Here is a 16,807-nt window from a genome sequence, read left to right on the forward strand (position 1 = left end):
TTGTTTTCTACTTGCCAACTCAGGTGTCCCCGCTCACCGGGCGCCTGCGACTCCGCGACAGTGAGAAGCGTCTGCTCTCGTGTGCGCGCCAGCCAGGCTCTCTGTTCTCTTTTACGGGTCCAACTCTCTATTCTAGGCTGATACCACATCTTCCTGTACGGCAGGGCCTCCCATCTTCCTTTTCAGAAAGAAGCGTCTTTTTTTTTTTTTAAGATTTCATTTGAGAGAGAGCAAGAGAGCATGAGCAGGGTGAGGGGCAGAGGGAGAAGCAGGCCCCCCACTGAGCGGGGAGCCCGACTCGGGACTCGATCCCAGGACCCTGAGATCATGACCTGAGCTGAGAAGGCGGACGCTCAGCCAACAGAGCCCCCCAGAAGCCCCTCATATTAGTTTTGAAAATGATACACTTCAAGAAGTCTGCATATTTCTTCTCAGTTTTCAAACTTATTACGAGATCTTACATTTTACCTGCTGGATCTGTAGTGAGTATCTCCTTTTTTTGTCCTTTTCTTCTCGGTTAGTCGTGCGGAAGTTTTTTCAATTTCCTTCATCTCTTCAAAGAATGAGCTTGTGGCTTCCACGATCTCCATCCCACACCCGGCCTCGTGGGGTCTGATGCACATAGCTACAGTTCAGCATAGAAAATTGTAAATTTTAGAAAAACTTTGCTTTTAAAATTGTGTCTGTTGTCTATTTGGGTTTATTTTTACTTTTTATCTCCCTCACTAATCCGCTCTCAGCTTCTGCCCTGCCGTCCCTCTCGGACAGACCCCCGGACGCCGAGGGCTCCCCTCGCCGCTCAGTTTGCCAGAGCTTTACATTCCGGCCGCGCTTTCTTCTGTGAGCCATGCGTTGTTGACTCCGGGTGTGTTTTCCCAAATGTGTGGCGTGGACTATAGAGGTAGACACGGATGAGAGTTCAGGTGCCAGGAATCTGTGGGACGGGGTGCCAGACAGGAAGGAGCCACAGAAAAGTCCCTGAAGTCTAGCAGCTCACCTCAGGTGAGGCCCTCGGGTCCTTAGCCAAACCCCAAGCGGCCCCTGTCCAGGGCAGGTCCTGCGAGGTCCCGCGGGGTAGGGCTGCTGTCGTGCTGGAGACACAATGCACTTCCAACCCAGCCCGAGTTGGGAGACCTTGGCTAGTGCCCTGAGATCCTCCCCTACAGGTCAGCCAGGTCAGCGGGTTTGAGTGGGGAAGCTGCAGCCCGGCAGAGGTCAAGACCACGTGGCAAGGCAGTGTGCATGTCTTCAGGCGCTCCGAGGGCCACTTTGGACCGGGCAGAGGGCTGGGGTTCGCCCGGCCCTAGGGAGTTACAGGTGTTTGGACTAAGGTGGTCACGACGGCACCTGAGCAGGTCGAGGGGGTCGAGTAGGGATGAAAGGGCGGGGGTCGCGGACTTGGACCCAGTGTGTGTCGCCGCTGGCTGGGGGCTCCAGAGCTGCTGCCCTAAGGGCCCAAGTCCGGCAAGTTCTCAGGCCATACCCCGGACATGCTCTCCACGTCTGCGGGGAACACCCCGGAGCTGACAGGCTGCTCTGCTGCTGCTGCAGTCTGGGCGGGGGGGGAGCGCAGGGACACCGCACGGACGGCCCGCAGAGCCGCCAGCAGGCCCCGAGGCACAGCCAGGGGCACGGGACGCTGGCCGAAGGGAGGGACAGTGGTCTACAAGATAAGGGCAGGTCGTCCAGGGGCCACTGAATGTGAGCGGCCGCAGATGAGAGTGAGAACCTGCTCGAAGGGAAGAGCTGAGCCATGGGGAAGGCGGCTGCTACGTCCAGACAGGCCAGCGAGGCCGACCTGACAGCCACCGTCCCGAAGCGCCAGACTTTAAAGAGAAAGGGAGAAACAGGTTTGGAAGAAGCCAGGGCCACAGCTAACCACCGTCCTAGGTGGTGGCCCATGGCCCCGCGGTGCCCCTCTGCAGCCTCACGGCCCGCACACCCTCTCCCGCCTGGCCAGGGCCCCAGCTGGCAGCCGGAGCCCGTGATGCCGCCCTCTCAAGCCTCCTTGTGTTTAAGACCCTGGGCGGCCCGTCTCTCCAACGGCTCAGAAGCCGATCGCGGTCCCAGCTTCTGAGAGCATCTTGCGTGAGCACCGAGGCCCTTCCTCCGCCTCGGCCTCTGCCGTCCTCCCCGCCGGACCCTGAGACCATCCCGGAGTCCCCACCCAGCCCTGGACTCCTTACCTTGTCACCCCCAACTCTGCCAACGCAGACCGCCCGTTGGTTGAGGTCACCCTGTGACTTCCTCGCAGACAAAGCCCTGCTGGGCCCTGACAGTCCCGGCTCTCGTGTGGGGTCCTCCGGGGTCAGGTCACCTCCACCTGCTACAGACAGGCCCGCCTCACCCGAGGGGAGCTGCCGGGGCTCGGTGGGGGGGGGGGGGGGGCTCCCGGCTCTGTCCACAGAGGCAGCCCCCCAGCCCCACCCCATGCAGTGCTGGCGCTGCTGGTCGTCCTGCCAGGAAAGACCTGACGGGCCTCACACCAGCAGCCAGAACGAGGCCGCGCCGACTACAGCCAGTCAGTGCTTGCTACACGGAACAGCAGGCCCTTCATTGCCATCGCCCACGACCAACTGCCCGATGGCTCCTCTGGTCCTTGCCGAAAAGACAGGCTTCCGTTTAGGGAAAAATCCCGAGTTTTCGGTACCTGACCTGGCTCCTGTGAAAGGTCGCCCAGGCTCCCTCATTCCGCCGAGGCCCTGCCTTATCTATGCGGGCCCAGACAGCAGAGGACAGGAGCGAACGCGGAGTCCCCCGGCCATAGCACAGAGAGGGCCTCCTGGCCAGGTCAGCCTCTTGGGGGGACTTTCCTTCGGCTTCCGTCCGCGGAAGGGCTTCCCGTCCATGAAGGAGCGGAACGGTGAGCGCCACTTCCCGAGGGAGCCCGGACCTCCGAACGCGAAGCTGCGAAGGAAGGAGAAGCAGGCAGGGGTGGGCGGCACCAGCCTGGCCCCGGCCCAGGGTTCGCGCCCCAGGGGGGGTGGGGGGGGGGGGCGGCGGCAGAGGGGCCACTCCAGGGCCTCGAGCCAGCCACAGGGACATCCAGACCCCGGGCCGCCGGGCATCGGGGCAGCAGCAGACAAGCCCTGACCCGCTGCCTATTCCCTGCGGCCGCAGCTCTGGCTTCCTTCACACCGCGCTCCCCGAAAGGTCAAAGCACCTTTACTGCTCTGAAAACGGGAAAGGGGAAGAGCGAATGGGTCGTTTTCTGGGGCCACCAAGGCAGGGGGAGGTCCTGGAAGAACACGGGGCGAGGACTTCCCCCAAAACAAACCCAGGTCTCCGGACCCCTGAGGCCAGGTTGTGCGGATCAGATGGCGCGAGCTGCCGAGGAAGGCTCCGAGGAAGGCTCCTCGAGGTCCCCTGCCAAGCTGCGGTGGGGGCAGCTGAGGGCGGGCCGAGGGGCCATCGGGAGGTGAGGAGGTGCGTCCCGAGGAAAGAAGGCACGGGCGGCCACGGCTCTGGCCGCAGCTCTAGAGGCTGTGGACCCCGAGGGGCCCAAGTGCCTCAGGAGCTCCCGCCGCCTCCCACATGGCAGCGTCTGCACAAGGACTCACGGCCGGTTGCTGAGCCCTCGGGTCCTCGGCCGGCCGGTGTGTAAGCACCAGATGTGGAGGGAGAGGAGGCAGTCAGGACAGGCTCCCAGGGGGAGGCAGCTTGGAATGCAGGAGGAATGTGGGCTGAGTCCCTTTCAGCTCCGGTGGGCGGGAGGCGGGTTTTAACGCCATCGCTGTGGCCCCCCACCTTGGTTGCCTCCCTTGGCCGCCCCAGCACACGCACAGGCCGCCCGCGGAGTGTCCCCGAACAGCCGGGCCCAACCTGCACACAGGCCTGGCTCCCGGGAGCTGGCGGCTCGGCTCAGTGGGGACCCAGCGCCCGTCTCCCTGCTCTGGCGGGAAGGGGTGACGGGAGGGGAGGGAGGGAAGCAGACGCCGCCTCTGACCAGGCTGCGCTCCCCACATGCCTACTGCACCCCTCCTGCCTCAACTGCCCAGGGCGTTGGCCGCCTGCCCGCTGGACTCTGCCCGGCTGCCCCTAGGCTGCGCGCGTCCCAGGTCCCCGGTCCCACCACTTCCCACTCCGCACGCACCGCCCTCCCTGCTTTGACATAATGTCTACACCGCCCTGATGCCCTTTGAGGCTACACCCTATTTTTTCCTCTTTTGTGCCAAACTTGTAGAAAGGGCTGTCTCCGCCTAGTGGCCCGTTTCCTCTCAGCCCACTCCCTCCTGAGTCCAGCTTCTGTTCCCGCCCTCCCGAAAAGACTTCCCCGGAGGCTTTTCCTGGACCTCGTCTGGGCTCCGCCCTGCACCCACCTTCCGACCGGCACGTTACAGTTGTAGATTTCCCCGTCATGATGAAAACCAATTTTCCCTAGAAAATTCCATTTTGGAAAAATATATATTTACGCCATCTTCTTTTAAAAGCAGCCTTTACCAATCTAAAACCACTTTGGTGGCTTAAGAAAATAGAAATGCATGATGTAGAACTCATTTCCCTCAGTCTTCATGTTTATGTCACATTTAAATTCAAATTTTCTAATTTGCTTTCCTTTTAAATATTTAATGTTTGTTACACACAAATTTATAAGCTGCTGCACAATAAGCCGTTTGAGAGCAGGCGGTAGGGGTCCGACACCCACAACTTACAACGCCCACACACGTGCCTTATTCCAGCTTTAAAACCGGCCTGTGTGGCTCCCATCACAGAAGCAGACGGATCAGAGAGGTTAAGCGACCTCCCTCAGATTCCACAGCAAATGTAGAGCAGGATCTGAATTCAGAGCTTCTAACTTCAAATCCTGCGTGCTCTGCGTTTCCATGACCACAGCGCCTCTCGTGAGGCTGCGCCATTATTAAATAAAACAGGAAACCAGCGTTTTTATTTCTTCTGTAGCCGGCGTCAGGAAACCACAGCCTTGGGCCAAGCCCAGCCCAGCAGCTTTCCGCGACACAGTCTCACAGGCGCAGTCACAGGCCGTCGTCTCCTCACTGCGGCCGCGGAACGGGCTCAGGCCCGCGGGTCTGCAAGAGCCCTGCGGCCGGCCACGCGCGAAATGCTCGCCTCGGAGCCGTCATGGAAAGCGCTGGGCAGGCCTGGCTCTGAGGCGGTGGCTCTCGCTGCTGCCTGCAAAGGAGACTCAGCGGGAAAGTTACCTCTTCACTCCTCTTTAAACTACGGAGCCTGGCCCGGCCCGGATGGACAGAGCAGAGCTCTGGGGCTGGCCTTGAAGCACTGGTGTTTTTCAAAAGCTCCCCAGACGGTTTTCATGTGCAGCCAAGGTCAAAACTACTGTTCCGTGGTGTCACGTAGATTCGGGAAACTCTCGTTTCCAGGAGATGTGCTGGAGGGAGGCAGGAGGGAAGAACCGCCATCAGCACTACTCACCCCCCAAAAGAAAGCGCAACAACACCTTTCCACCTGTGGAAACTAATGTCACCATCGAGGTCAGCCCGTCAGCTGATGCTGGTCACACCGACAGGACCACTAGGAGCTCCACAAATCGGAAGGCAGGTCCCAACCGTAACATTTTTTCCTGCCCTGCAGTTTATTTTTAAAAAATTTCGGGGCGCCTGAGGGGCTCAGTCGGTTGGACACCTGCCTTCGGCTCAGGCCGTGATCCCAGGGTCCTGGGATCGAGTCCCCACCTGGCTCCCTGCTCAGCGGGGAGTCTGCTTCTCGCCCTGCTTGTGCTCTCTCTCTCAAATAAATAAATAGATAATCTCAATTTTAAAAAATTAAATCTTGATCTCAGCTCAGGTCATGATCTCAGGGTCACAAGATCGAACCCCGCATCGGGCTCCGCACTCAGCAGCAGGGAGCCGGCTGGGGATTCTCTCCCGCTGCCCCTGCCCTCCCTGCTCGAATGTTCTCTCTCTAAAAAATAAATAAATAAATAAATACTTTTTCCTGGTTTTGTCCAAAAGTCGACTCACTGTATTTGGCTGTCATTTCTCTTCGTCTCTGAATCTACATCAGGTTTCTCCATGACAGTGACTCTGCTTCGAGACTGGGTCACCACCCCATACAGAGCGCCGCACCCCACTGGCGACATTTACCTCGATGTCCAGGGCCCCTCTTCCCGTGAGACTGGACAGTAACCACACAGCTCTGGACACGGGTGATCTTTTGATTGCAAGACTGTACGGACGGTGTGATCTCAGCAACACGGCACCATTCCGCGGGGGGCTTGCACCTGGTCTCGCTTTGAGCGACACTAAGTTCATCAGCAGGTTTGGAGGCGACAGGCTGGCCCCTCCTTGTGAAGCTGCCATCAGTATTTTACCCGGGTTCGCCGTGCTCTGGCAGCCGCTCTCTGAAACACACATTCTGTTTCGGCTCACAAGATGAGGGTTTTCTAACCCTTTGGTTTCTGCATTTATGAGCTAGAGTTTGGCTTAAAATAGCATTTGTGTTGGAAAAACAGGATCCTTATTTTTCTCTTATAATTACCATGTTTCATATTAATACACTATTGTCTTCCCACTTCCAGTCACGTCCAGTGAACTTCATCTCCTTCCCTTTCTTCAGGTGTCATCACAAAGTACCGCTTTGTTACCGTCCCCGAGTTTTTGTTTTGTTTTTTAATATTTATTTATTTGACAAACAAAGATCACAAGCAGGCAGAGAGGCAGGCAGAGAGAGAGGAGGAAGCAGGCTCCCTGCTGAGCAGAGAGCCCGATGCGGGACTCGATCCCAGGACCCCAAGATCATGACCTGAGCCGAAGGCAGAGGCTTAACCCACTGAGCCGCCCAGGCGCCCCCCAGCCATGAGTTTTAACCAGACACGGTCATTTGTATTTTCAGAGCTCAAGTGTCCTGTCTTCAGCTCATGTGGCCTCCTCTGGGCTAATTCTTGAGTCTTTATTTTATCTGGAAACTTCCGAACATGTACAGGAAATAGTAAAACAAACCCTACATGCCCATCCTCAACGTGGCAATTCTCGTGGGCATCCCACGTTTGTCTACACTCCCCCACCCCCAGGCCTTCCTGAAACAAAGCCCCGGGCCCCACACCACTTCCTGTGCCAATGTCTCGGTACCCAGCTTCGGGGAACAAGCATCCTGCCTCCCGTCCTTCTGGTGAAGCCCAGAGCTTTCTAGCTGTTGTAACAGCTCCAGGCCCCAAGTCAGCCATTTCTGTGAGAAGGCCCGTCTCCTCGCGGGGGACACGGTGTTTCAGAGGACACCAGCTGCGAGACAGAGACATCCGGAGGTTTTTAACCCATTTTGTATCGTGTGTGCCCCTGTGTTCTCAGCCGGGAGAGACTCAGAAAACCAGGAAGGATAGGAAGCACACCCGTGGTTGCCCGAGCGAGTGGTGCTGGGTTCCAAAGCTCAGTAAGAAGGCACAGTTTCCAGAAGCTGACTGGAGGACAGATGTCCACATCAATGGAAGAGCCCAGAAATAAGCTGCTGCGATGGTGCTCAATTTTGACCACGGTGCCAAGACAGTTCCATGAAAAAGGCGGAGGCAGCAGGACGTCCCTGTGTAGAAGAAAGCGGTTGGCCCCCACCTCACACCACACACAGGAGCAAATTCAGGAAAAAGTCATAGGCCTAAGTGTAAGCGCTAGGTCTATCAGAACGCTTGGGGAGCCTGGGGGGCTCGGTCGGTTGAGCATTAACTCCTGCTTTCAGCTCAGGTCATGGTCTCAGGGTCATGAGATCGAGCCCTGCTTGGGGCTCCCCGGGGAGGACGTTCTCTCTCCCCCTCTCCCCTCCCCCTGCTTGTGCTCACCGGCGTTCTCTCTCTCTAAAGTAAATAAAGTCTTTTAAAAAATACAACTATCGGGGCACCTTTTTAAAACAAAGTCTAAGAAAAATGTTCTCATTCAGAAGACAGTTCTATGAAGTTTCTTTCTACAAATGTATTTTGTAGTGTTCACTTTTACCACATTTCATCCAAAAAGATGATGCAGCTTTAACACGAATGTTACATTTTATTTTCAAGGAATTATCTATGTTCCCTTTGTAAAGGAAAGGTAATATTGTAAATCGTTTTATTAAATAATGTAGAGATGTATATCTGTATTTTTGGATCATGTTCTAGATTATGGATATATTGTTTAATAAATGAAGTATTTTTTGGAACAACAACAAAAAAAAAAACTGGGGGGCTCAGTGGGTTAAAGCCTGCGGCTCAGGTCATGATCTCAGGGTCCTGGGACGGAGCCCCGCATCGGGCTCTCCGCTCGGCGGGGAGCCTGCTTCCCTCTCTCTCTGCCTTTCTGCCTGCTTGTGATCTCTGTCTGTCAAATAAATAAGTAAATAAAATCTTAAAAAAAAAATTCCTCCATCTCTAAAAAAAAAGAAAAAAGAAGAACCTCGGTGATCTCGGGTTAGGCAATAGACGGTGGATAGGACGCCTGACGCACGAGCCCCTGAGGAAGACGCAGAAATGCCGGAATTCGTCAGAACTAAACAGTCTCGCGCCGCAGAGAGCCATGAAGGCTGTGAACACACAACCGGCGGCCGCGGGTCTGGTGAGAAACTTGCATCCTTCAGGATGCGAACTCTCCCTAGTCGGTGATGAACAGACAAACCAGTGAGGCCTGAGCAAAGGACTGAAGAGGCAATTGTCTCGGGTCAGCAAGCAGAGAGGACGCTCTGTGGTTAAGAAAATGCAATTCCTTGGGGCGCCTGCGGGGCTCCGTGGGTTGGGCCTCTGCCTTCGGCTCAGGTCATGATCCCAGGGTCCTGGGATGGAGTCCCGCATCGGGCTCTCTGCTCAGCAGGGAGCCTGCTTCTCCTCATCTCTCTCTCTGTCTGTCTCTCTATGTGTGATCTCTCTCTGTCAAATAAATAAATAAAATCTTTAAAAAAAAAAAAAGAAAGAAAGAAAGAAAGAAAATGCAATTCCCAAGCTCCTGCAGGGCTCAGTCAAGCGTCTGCCTTCAGAGTCCTGGGATGGAGCACGTGTAGGGCATCCCTGCTCGGCAGGGAGCCTGCTTCTCCCTCTCCCTTTCCCTCTGCTGCTCCCCTGCTTGTGCGCACTCTCTCTCTCTGTTAAATAAACAAATAAAATCTTTAAAAATAAATAAATAATTAAAATCCTACTGCTTTGGGGGCGCCTGGCTGGCTCAGATGGTGGAGTGTGAGACTCTTGATCTCAGGGTTGTGAGTTCGAGCCCTGCATGGGCTGCAAAGATGACTAAGATGAATAAGTAAAAGTAAAATAGTGCGGCTGCTCTGTGTGGGTCAATCAGCAGCAACTCTGCAGGGAAGGCCGCTCCCTCCCTGTGAGGGAACAAAGACCACAGGTCCCCGAGGCCACCACGTGGGACTGCGAGGCCAAGCAAGGCCCGGGAGCCAGGTCTTGAACCAGGACGCCTGGAGGGGCCCCCCCCGGACACAGATGCCACAGGGGCTCCGTCCACTCTCACCGTCAGGTCACAGGTGGCCCCGCCTGAGCAGAAGGGAGGAGGAAGCAGCCCAGCACTCAATCAGGTGCTAAGAGTCCCCCAACCCACACCTTTGATCATGAGGTCACTAATCAAAATGAATCACTTCGTGCTCTGTGCCGTGTCCCTCTTTTCAGACGAAGACGCGACCGGTCCGTCTCCTCCTTGCCAGCGCACTGGCCATGTGGTTTGGGACTGGACAGGCATCGACCCTCGGCTGAGGATTCAAGCTCCAGCCGCCTCATCCCACGACAGAGACACCCGTCGCCCCAGGGCCGTCCCAGGACTTCAGGAACAGCAGTGCAGCGACGGCCCGTCTCCGGGAGCGGGCAGGACAGCACAGTGAGCGGCACCGGAGGAGCCGAGTATAGCCCAGCGGAGCGCTTGGCCACCAGGTGCCGAGACCAGCAAATTCTTGACACAGGTTTGGCCGGCAGCCGAGGCCCCGCGAAAGCTCCTCTCATCCTACCTCCCGACTGAACTTGGGACTCGGGGGTGAGAATCAGGTTATTTGTCATAAGCAGGCTGAGCCCCTATAAAAGTAAAAATGCTCAAAAAGACGGCCACGGGCAGGCTAACTCGGGAGGTGACGCCGGTTTTCCTCCTTCCGCACCTCGGACGCACTTACTACAAGCCCCGGGCACTCGCGCTGCTCTGCGGTCGTTTCGCGCTCCGGGGCCTGGTCTCCCGCACAGACGTAAGACCCGGGGGTCGAAGACCACAGCTGCGCTGTTCTCCGAGGCACAGCCGACCCTCGGAACTGGGAACTGGTTTGCTCCAACACGAAACGGGTGCATGTTCTGGCTGAAGCGCACCCCCCCAGACCTGAGGCCGGGACGTTGCACCCCACAAGGCCCCTCCGCCCAGAGCAACAGAGAGGGCGACCCCCACCCAGCTTTATGCGGGACCGAGCGGGACACGGGACCTTCGGCTCCAAACCGGCGGAGTCCAGGGCAGATGGTGGTGGGGGGGGGGGATTTGTCAGCCTCGTCGCCAACCAGCGACGGCAGGTGCGTTGTCTCAAACAGCTTTTCAGTCTGGTGACATCAAGTTACTGGCCAGTTACTAATGAGCTGTATGGGGCTGACCAGCGAGGGCAGCGGCCCACCGCTGAGCCCCACAGCCGAGCCCCACACCCGTTCAGCCACCCACGTGCACTTCGCTCCTCTTTCTCTGGGGCCTAAGAAGGGAAACAGGGTCTAGAGGCGTCAGGCCAGGGGCTTTTGGAGGGTCAGAGTGTGCGGTAAGTGACACGCTTCAGTGGGAACACCCCCAACAGTCCTCTCCTGGGAACAGTACCGCTATGCCGTGCTTGACCCCTTGGCAGACGCCTGGCTAAGTCGTGGGAGCAGCCGGGGGTCTGCTCTGGGGCCGCGGCAGGGGCCTGGTGCCACGGGAAATCAGCTGCTGATGGGGGCAGAAGCTAAAGACCCCACGTTTCAGGCCCGAACAGACAGAGTCCCAGTCCAGGATGTGAACCGAGGCTTCCATACCCCGAGCTCAGACTCTCCATCAGCCTCTATGCCCCTTCCTCCTGCCAGACCAGATTCCGAGCCAGGAAGCCCCCCACTGAACGTTTCTGCGCCCATAGTTACAGCACATTTAGGGAAAGGCTGGGTGACCCCGGAGCTCCAGCCCAGTGAGGCAGGTGTGGGAAAGCCAAGGTGGGGCGGAGAAAGGATTGCTTATCAATAAAGGAGGCGCCGCCGGTGCTGGGGCTTCTTCCAGCAGGCTCTCCCCCAAAGCCGGTGGGACAAGCCAGGGCAATTCACCGTCTCATCACTACTGCAGGGGTCCCGGCGCTGGCAGAAGAGCCCCCTACAAAATGGCCCATGTCCTAACCTTTGGGAGATGGCACAGATGACGCGTTCAGTCCCACAGGACCGCCTCCCCACCTTCAGAGAGCAGCTGCAAGCCCAGCTGGTCCCCCGCGCCTCTGGCGGACCGGGTGCAGACCGGAGGGTCCCACCACCCCCTCCGTGGGTGCAGGGGATTGGCTACAGCGACTCTCGGATGGCAGAGAAGCATTTTCCTTACTAGATGCTGGTTTATTGGGAAAGGACAGAACTCAGGAGGAGCAGGTGGAGAGACGCAGAGGGTGGGTACGTGTGGGGAGGAGCGGAGAGCATCCGGCCCTCTGGGCGCCCCGGTCCCCCACCCGCCGATTCCCCATGCGCTGACCAACAGGAAGCTCTCAGAGCCCCGTCTTTTGGGGTTTTTACGGAGGGTTCCTTACACAGGCATGACTGATAAAGTCATGGGCCACTGGTGAGGTGTTTGACCTCCAGCCCCTCTCCCCTCCCTGGAGCTGGGGGCGGCTCTGATCACAGGGCTGGGGCCCCAGCCACCAGCCTCCATCCTTAGGGGACCTACTGGCCTTCCCGCCACCTCATTAGCATAACAAAAGACAAATTTAGGGCTCTTATTACAGGAAATTCCATAGATTTTAGGAGCTCTGTGCCTGCAGGAGGATGATGACCAAATATATATTTCTTACTATAAACCACAATATCACATCATGGATACGTTTGGTCAAATGACAAGCGGGAGTCGAGTCACTTACCAGCTGATCTGATCCGGTGGGCCTAGCGCGGTCACTGGGGCTAGAGGCTGACAGGTGCACGGTCCTGCCCCTCTGGAAGCCGGAAAGGCAAGGCTGTCGCGACCATCGATTTTCCCCGAGACCCATGTCAGAGCTCAGAACAACAGATGTGACACTTGAGCTGCTGAAACTACTAAAAAGAGGTTATTTGCTATGGCAGCAAGTGGAAACCGGTGAGCAGCTCTGATACCACAGTCCGCTGGGCACGGCGGCCAGGCGGCCCACGGAACCACCGAACCGCAGAACCATGGAACTGCGGAACCGCAGACCCGGGCCTTTGGGCTTAGCTGCAGCTCGGAGCCCAGCCCCCACGCCCGGCCTCGGGAATCCGACCTGCCACTCCAGAAGTCCCGAGGGCCTGAGAGACGGTGCGGGAAGCACCTGCCGCAGGTCAGAGCAGTTGCTGGGAGTCTGTGGACTTCGCGGGCACGCTCCTGTGGCCTTGGGGCGAACGGTTTCCCCATCTGACAGCTGGGAATGGCAGACCTCAAGGACAGCACACAATCTGCTCATGACTATAAGAGCCTGAGGTAACAGGGTCTGTGACTGTAGAGACTACGTCCTTTTCCTATAGAGAACAAGGCTGTCTAAATCATTTTTAAGGTTTTATTTTTAATTACGAGAAACATGAATTAAAACATTAAATTTTGAAAGAAAACAGTAATTCCTGTAAATCGCTCCCAGCCATGGGAGAAAGTGCAGGCTTGGCGGCAACTGCATGGAAACGGAGCCCTGGATCCTTAAGGTGAGCAGGAGATGCGGGTACAGGTGGACAGAGAGGTTCACGGCAGAACCGGGGCTGTGGCGTGAGGACCAGCTTCCGAGTCATCCCCGGACAAGCCTGTGGATGGCAAGAGGGCTAGCATCCACCCCGCCCAAGCAAAGGCACCCTAAACCTTTCAGAGAGGCCTTTAAAGGTCTGCAGGGGCTTCTCTAAGCTGTGAACCCAGGTGGTCTCATACAATCCTCATGGAAACTCAGAGCTAAGCGACACTGCTCTGAGGCCTTGGAGTTCGGAGATGATGGCCTGGCAACGGGCCCAAGATCAGGCCGTCTCTGCTCAGACTCGGAGAAGCCCGTGTTTGAATCTAGGTCTTAGAACCTCAAAGTTGTGAGTTTCCGTTCCATTGCTTGGTCGGGAGCAGCACCCTATTTGTGTTTCCAGAAAGACAAAGAATTTACAAAGAACTTATGCAACGCAATAAAAAGACAATGAACTATTTAAAAAGTGGGTAAACGGGGCGCCCAGGTGGTGTAGTCAGTTGAGCAGTCGACTCTTGGTTGGTCTGGACTCAGGTCATGATCTCAGTCCTGGGAGCCCTGGCGGGGAGCCCAGCTCTGTGCCCAGTCTGCTTGACCATGTCCCTCTGGGGCGCCTGCGGGGGCTCAGGGGGTTAAGCGTCTGCCTTGGGCTCAGATCCTGATCCCGAGTCCTGAGCCCGAGTCCGGCTCCCTGCTCAGCGGAGACTGCTTCTCCCTCTCCCTCTCCCCCTGCCTCTCCCCTCCACTCTGTGCTGTTATTCTCTCTGTGTCTCTCAAATGAATAAAATCTTAAACAAACAAAATCCATGATGCGGTTCCCCTTACACAAAGAGCCCAGAACAGACAAAGTTGTAGAGACAGAAAGTAGATTAGCGGCTGCGGACGACTCGGATGATTGTTAATGAGCACAAGGTTTCGTTCTGGGGTGGCGGGAATGTTCCAAAATTAGAATGTGCCGGCTGAGCCTCATATACTAAATACCTCTGAGCTCGACGCTCAGAGCAGGTGAGTTTTATGGTGCGTCAATTATATCTAAGTAAAGCTTTAAAAAATAGTCAAGATTGTTTCCAAGAAGGGCTGTAAGCAAGCGTTCCTTCCGCCACCGCCTGTCACAGGGCACGGCCGGCGCACACGGAGAAGCGGGACCACCAGCGCCCGCGGCTCGGACGGAGCGCGTCAAGCCCCGCAGAGCGTTTAGATTTTTTAAACTACAAAAATCCGTAATGGCTTCGCCACGGGAGGGCGGTTGCAGAGGCCTCTTCAAGGTCAAGTGCCCCCAGCTCCCCAGAGGGCCGGTCTCTGGGGTCCGCTCCCACCCACCGTCCCCACCCGGACTTTCGCAGACGCACCAGACCTCGAGCTAGCGGCTGCCCCGGGGGCAACCGCGCGCCCCGCCGCCCCGGGGTGGAAATGGGGGTGCGGCTTCTCTAGCGGCCTCCCAGCGCCCCGGTCCCTCCGCCCTGGCCCGCAGCCTGCGGCCTGGAACCGCCGCGCCCTACCTGCCCGGGCAGCGCGCATCCACCTGCCGCAGCCTCGCCGAGCCCCGCGCCCCGGCTGCGCGCTCCGCCTCCTGGCGGCCTGCGGGGGCGGGGGGCGCCGGAAGGGAGGGGGGTCGGCGCCCGCGCGGGGAGCGCCCCTCTCCGTAGCCCGCACCCCCGGGCCGGCCGGCCGCCGCGAGCGCGGGAGAGGACGCGGCGCGCCGGGCTGGCGGCGAAGCTGGAGACCGCTCGGCGAGGGCGCGGGGCGCTGCGCGACCGCGGGGGCCCCGGGCCGGCCGGTGCGGCTGCCGCTGGTCTCCGCCCCCCACCCCGCCCCCCCCTCGCGCCCAGGGCGGAGGCGCCGACCCCGGCGGATCTGGGCGGGAGGCGCCAGCCGCCGAGGGAGGGGCGCGCCGAGGGTGGGCGGCTCGCCGTCGGTCCCGGTCCGTCGCGGCGCCGTCCCGAGTCTCCCCGGCGAGGGTGGGCAGGGCTGTCCCGCTTCGGGGGAAAGAGCAGGGACGCCCCGCGCCCGCCGCCCCGCAGAGCCCGGCCCCGAGCCCCACCCCGCCGAGCTGCGCGCGGGCCGGCCGGGGACGCGGAGCAGCCCCGGGGAATGAGGCGGCCGCAGCCCCTGGCGCCCCTCCGCGTGTGCGCCGCGTCCCTCGCCCGCCTGCCCCGCGGGCCCCCCCCATGGCGGCCCGGTGGTTCAAGGAGTTCCCGCTGAACCTGAAGACGGCGTCTGAGCGCGCCCGGCCCGGTGGCGGCGGCGGCCGACTGCGCAAGAACTCGGAGGCGGGCGGCGCCGGGCCGGCCCCGGCCAAGGGCCGCAAGAACTCGGCGGCCGAGCTGGGGAGCGGCAGGGCCGGCGTCGGCGCCCCCAGGGACAGCCGGCCGCCCCGGGACAGCCTGCAGGGCCTGATCCAGGCCGCGGCGGGCAAGAGCCGCAAGAACTCGCGGGCCGCGGAGGACGAGCCGCCCCGGGGCGCGGCCAGGAGCGCGGGCTGCGGCACCTACATTAGCAGGCTCATCAAGGTGGACACTCAGGAGAAGAACGGCAGGGGCAGCAGCAGCAGCAGCAGCAGCAGCAGCAGCTCTTCCTCCGCGTCCTCCTCCCCCGCCTCGCTGGGCCCCGAACTGGACAAGGGCAGGCCCGGGAAGCAGCCGGACACGGTGAGCATGCAGCCGCCTGAGGCCGCCCGTCGGAGGGGTCCGGCCAGGAGCGGGCCGGGCGCACCTGCTCAGCCCTGGGCTTCTCTGCGCGGCGGGGAGGGGGAGGGCGGGCCTCCCTCCGACCTGTGGCGACAGTTAAGGGACCATTTCACGTCATTACATTTGATGTCTTTTTGTTGTTGTTTTTCATCTTGGAAAATCTTTACTCTGAGTGTGTGAAGTGGGGACTTTTGGGAAAGGTACCATGCATTTAATTTTGTTAGCCCTTTAGAAGAGTGAGTGAGTGAGACGTTCCTGCTTTGTGAAACTTGACCTCCTTATGAATGCGGTTTATTTTAATTTGAAATCCAGGGGGATTGCAAAGCCAGATCTGTGTATACGTTTATGCTTCTTGAGCAGAAGGGAAGCATGGATTTCAGAGCCCTGGGGACTAGGTGGAGGGCACACACCCGGCCCCTCCCTGCTAGTGTGGGAGTCCAGGCATGGTTGCCCCGCCCGAGCCCCCTCGCCAAGGCACCAGCAGCTCACATCCCATCCGTGAACGTCTGCTGGGCAGCAGCACGAGGAGAAGCCGTGCCGGGCTCCATGGGCTGCAGTGGGTACGGTGGGTACAGAATGGGACACACAAGTGCCCTGAAGAAAATCACAGAGCAGGAGAGAAGGTGATCCCTGCCTCTTATGGCCCAGAGGTTTTCTGGACACCGTCTAGTGTGAGGCACTTGAGAAAAGCAGCGGGACTCTGGGAGGAGGCCCACTCCACCCTTAGAGAGATGAGCTGGGTTTTGTTTGCTTGGTTTCCTTTTTCTAAGATTTTATTTACTCATTGGAAAGACGTCACGAGTCGGGTGGAGGGGCGGGAGGCAGGGAGAAGCAGGGAGCTCGATGCAGGATCCTGGGACCGGGACCGGGACCGGACCGGGACCGGACCGGGACCTGACCTGAAAGCAGACGCTCAGTGACCGAGCCCCCAGGCGTCCATGAGTGCTTGTTTTTTAAATTCACTCTTCTGGGTGAACAATGGGAGAGAAGAGCTCGGATGGAGCTCCCAGGCCCCGGCCCAGGCCGTCCCTGCCTGTCGTGGGAATTCCAACTTTCTGTCGCTCAGGCCCCCCCACGCCGTCTCCCTGTGTGCCGTGGGGAGCCCGCGGCACCCGCCATGTGTGTCTGCACCGGGTCCTTCTGCTCGTCCCCCTCGTCCTTCGCACCCGGACTGACGGCACACCTGTGCCATGCTGGCCCCCAGCCGCGGGGCGGGGACGAGCCATGGCCCAGCTCGCCCAGATACCAGCCGTGGTCTCCCTGACGGACTCCGTCGACAGGGATCAGGCTGAGTGCCGCGCCTGGCGTTCCTGTCTGTCCTGGGAGAGCGGCTGGGGGGGGGGGGGGGG

At 59.0% G+C, this 16,807-nt stretch overlaps 1 protein-coding gene and 1 long non-coding RNA gene across 4 annotated transcripts in view; one reads left to right on the forward strand and one right to left on the reverse strand.

Moving 5' to 3' along the window:
• Positions 1–4,435: 4,435 nt before the first annotated feature.
• On the reverse strand, positions 4,436–14,354 carry LOC132026274 (uncharacterized). 3 transcript variants are annotated; one of them, XR_009406850.1, is made up of 4 exons: positions 14,271–14,354; positions 11,971–12,139; positions 6,063–7,491; positions 4,436–5,347 (listed from the first exon to the last, which is right to left on the reverse strand). It is a non-coding gene; the product is annotated as an uncharacterized LOC132026274 (long non-coding RNA). The 3 variants fall into 3 exon arrangements; XR_009406849.1 differs by having other exon boundaries at positions 11,971–12,142; XR_009406851.1 differs by having other exon boundaries at positions 4,437–5,347; positions 6,063–6,319; positions 11,971–12,142.
• Positions 14,355–14,615: 261 nt separating this feature from the next.
• The window catches only part of SHE (Src homology 2 domain containing E), a 15,648-nt gene continuing 13,456 nt past the window's right edge, over positions 14,616–16,807 (forward strand). The window contains exon 1 of the mRNA XM_059413849.1: positions 14,616–15,419. Within this exon, the coding sequence (XP_059269832.1) occupies positions 14,940–15,419 (480 nt within the window). The 5' untranslated portion in view covers positions 14,616–14,939. The remainder of the gene's footprint in view (positions 15,420–16,807) is intronic.

Source organism: Mustela nigripes, chromosome 10 (genome assembly GCF_022355385.1).
Source record: "Mustela nigripes isolate SB6536 chromosome 10, MUSNIG.SB6536, whole genome shotgun sequence".
Classification (NCBI taxonomy): Eukaryota; Metazoa; Chordata; class Mammalia; order Carnivora; family Mustelidae; genus Mustela; species Mustela nigripes.